At 50.7% G+C, this 1,348-nt stretch overlaps 1 protein-coding gene across 1 annotated transcript; it reads right to left on the minus strand.

Moving 5' to 3' along the window:
- Positions 1-236: 236 nt before the first annotated feature.
- Positions 237-1,232, minus strand: LOC112456764 (sarcoplasmic reticulum histidine-rich calcium-binding protein-like; the record flags this gene model as incomplete). Its single annotated transcript, XM_025019513.1, has 2 exons — positions 833-1,232; positions 237-664 (listed from the first exon to the last, which is right to left on the minus strand). Coding segments are annotated over exons 1-2 (828 nt in total), but the record flags the coding sequence as incomplete, so codon positions are not given.
- Positions 1,233-1,348: the final 116 nt, after the last annotated feature.

Below are 1,348 nucleotides of genomic sequence, written 5' to 3' on the forward strand. Positions count from 1 at the left end.
TTAACATTGTCATTGTCACTTCGCGCACAATTAAACGACATTTCTTGCTTAATTGTGATGTTCACTACACTATTTTCTTTTTGTTGCAGGTCTTCGTGGGATCGTCGCCTTTTTCCTGGATTCGCTGCTGCTGCTGCTGGTGCTGCTGGTGGTGGTGGTGGTGGTTGGGGTGGTGGTGGTGGTGGTTGTTCAATTTCACCGTTGCCATCGTTATCTCCATCCGTCATCTCACTCACCGGGGTTAGTTGGCCATTGCGCTTCGTCGTTCGAATGCATATCTTCCCCTCTCGCTGCACACTGCTGTGAGCTTTGATTCCTTGGTAAAAGTCTTCGTAGTCCACCGTGGTGGCATCGCTATCGTCGATGTCGATCCACATTGCGTTCAATTCGACAATGCTCGATCGATCCGAACTCGAAACTGTCACAATTTCGTGATCGTCTTGCTCGTCGTCGCGATTTCTCCGCTGTTGTGATCTTTGCGGCTCGATTACTCGTCTCTCGTCGTCGGACGATAACAGCAATCGATCCAATATGTCTCGCCACACACGATCAGAATCGTTTATTTCTTCGTTGCCGTTCGTTCTTGTCCCACTTGTCGCAACTTCGAGATCACTAATCTCCACCGTTTCTCTCGTTCCCGATCTATCCACGCTCGCCGGTGTTGCTGGTGATCGTAGATCGAATCACGGGATCGGTGATCCCCGTCGATCGTTCGCACGATTACATTGTTCGCGCCACGAATCGTCACTATTTTCGTCACGTTCGTTCGTATCGTCGCTCTGCCGTCCGAATGGCGCTCGACTTGCGTCTCGCGCGCGGCTCGCTAACGTACTGCCGGCTCGCTCCGCCTCTTCGTCGGTTGCTCGCTCAGCGCCTTCATCCCCACCATCGTACGTTTGGTCATCCCCGTCAACGTCGTCATCGTCGATGTTCCACCACTCCTGCGGTCTTTGGTTTCGCGCCTCCATCTCGTCGTCGCCTACCGATTCGCGATTGGTGATTGCGTCTCGGTCACTTTCTTCGTAATATGACCTTTGGAACTCCTCCTCTTCGTCGTTCTCATCGTCGATGTCGTCGTCATCTTCGTCCGATGGTGTCCGATCATCATCGTAGTCATCGTATTCGTCCGAATATCCTTCATTTTCGTAATCGGACTCCCCGTCATTTTCGACTTGTCTTGGTTGATTCGCTTCAATCATTTCGTCGTCGGGATTTTCGGCATCCTCCCGCATATCTTCTTCGCCGTATAATCTTGCTTCTCGGTGTGGTTTTAATTGCCTTGCATTGAATACGCCAATTGTTTGACCGTCAAGATCTTCGATTAAATATGCATTTGGTCGTATTATTC

This window comes from Temnothorax curvispinosus, unplaced genomic scaffold (genome assembly GCF_003070985.1).
Source record: "Temnothorax curvispinosus isolate PA1 unplaced genomic scaffold, ASM307098v1 QBEX01000664.1, whole genome shotgun sequence".
NCBI lineage: Eukaryota > Metazoa > Arthropoda > Insecta > Hymenoptera > Formicidae > Temnothorax > Temnothorax curvispinosus.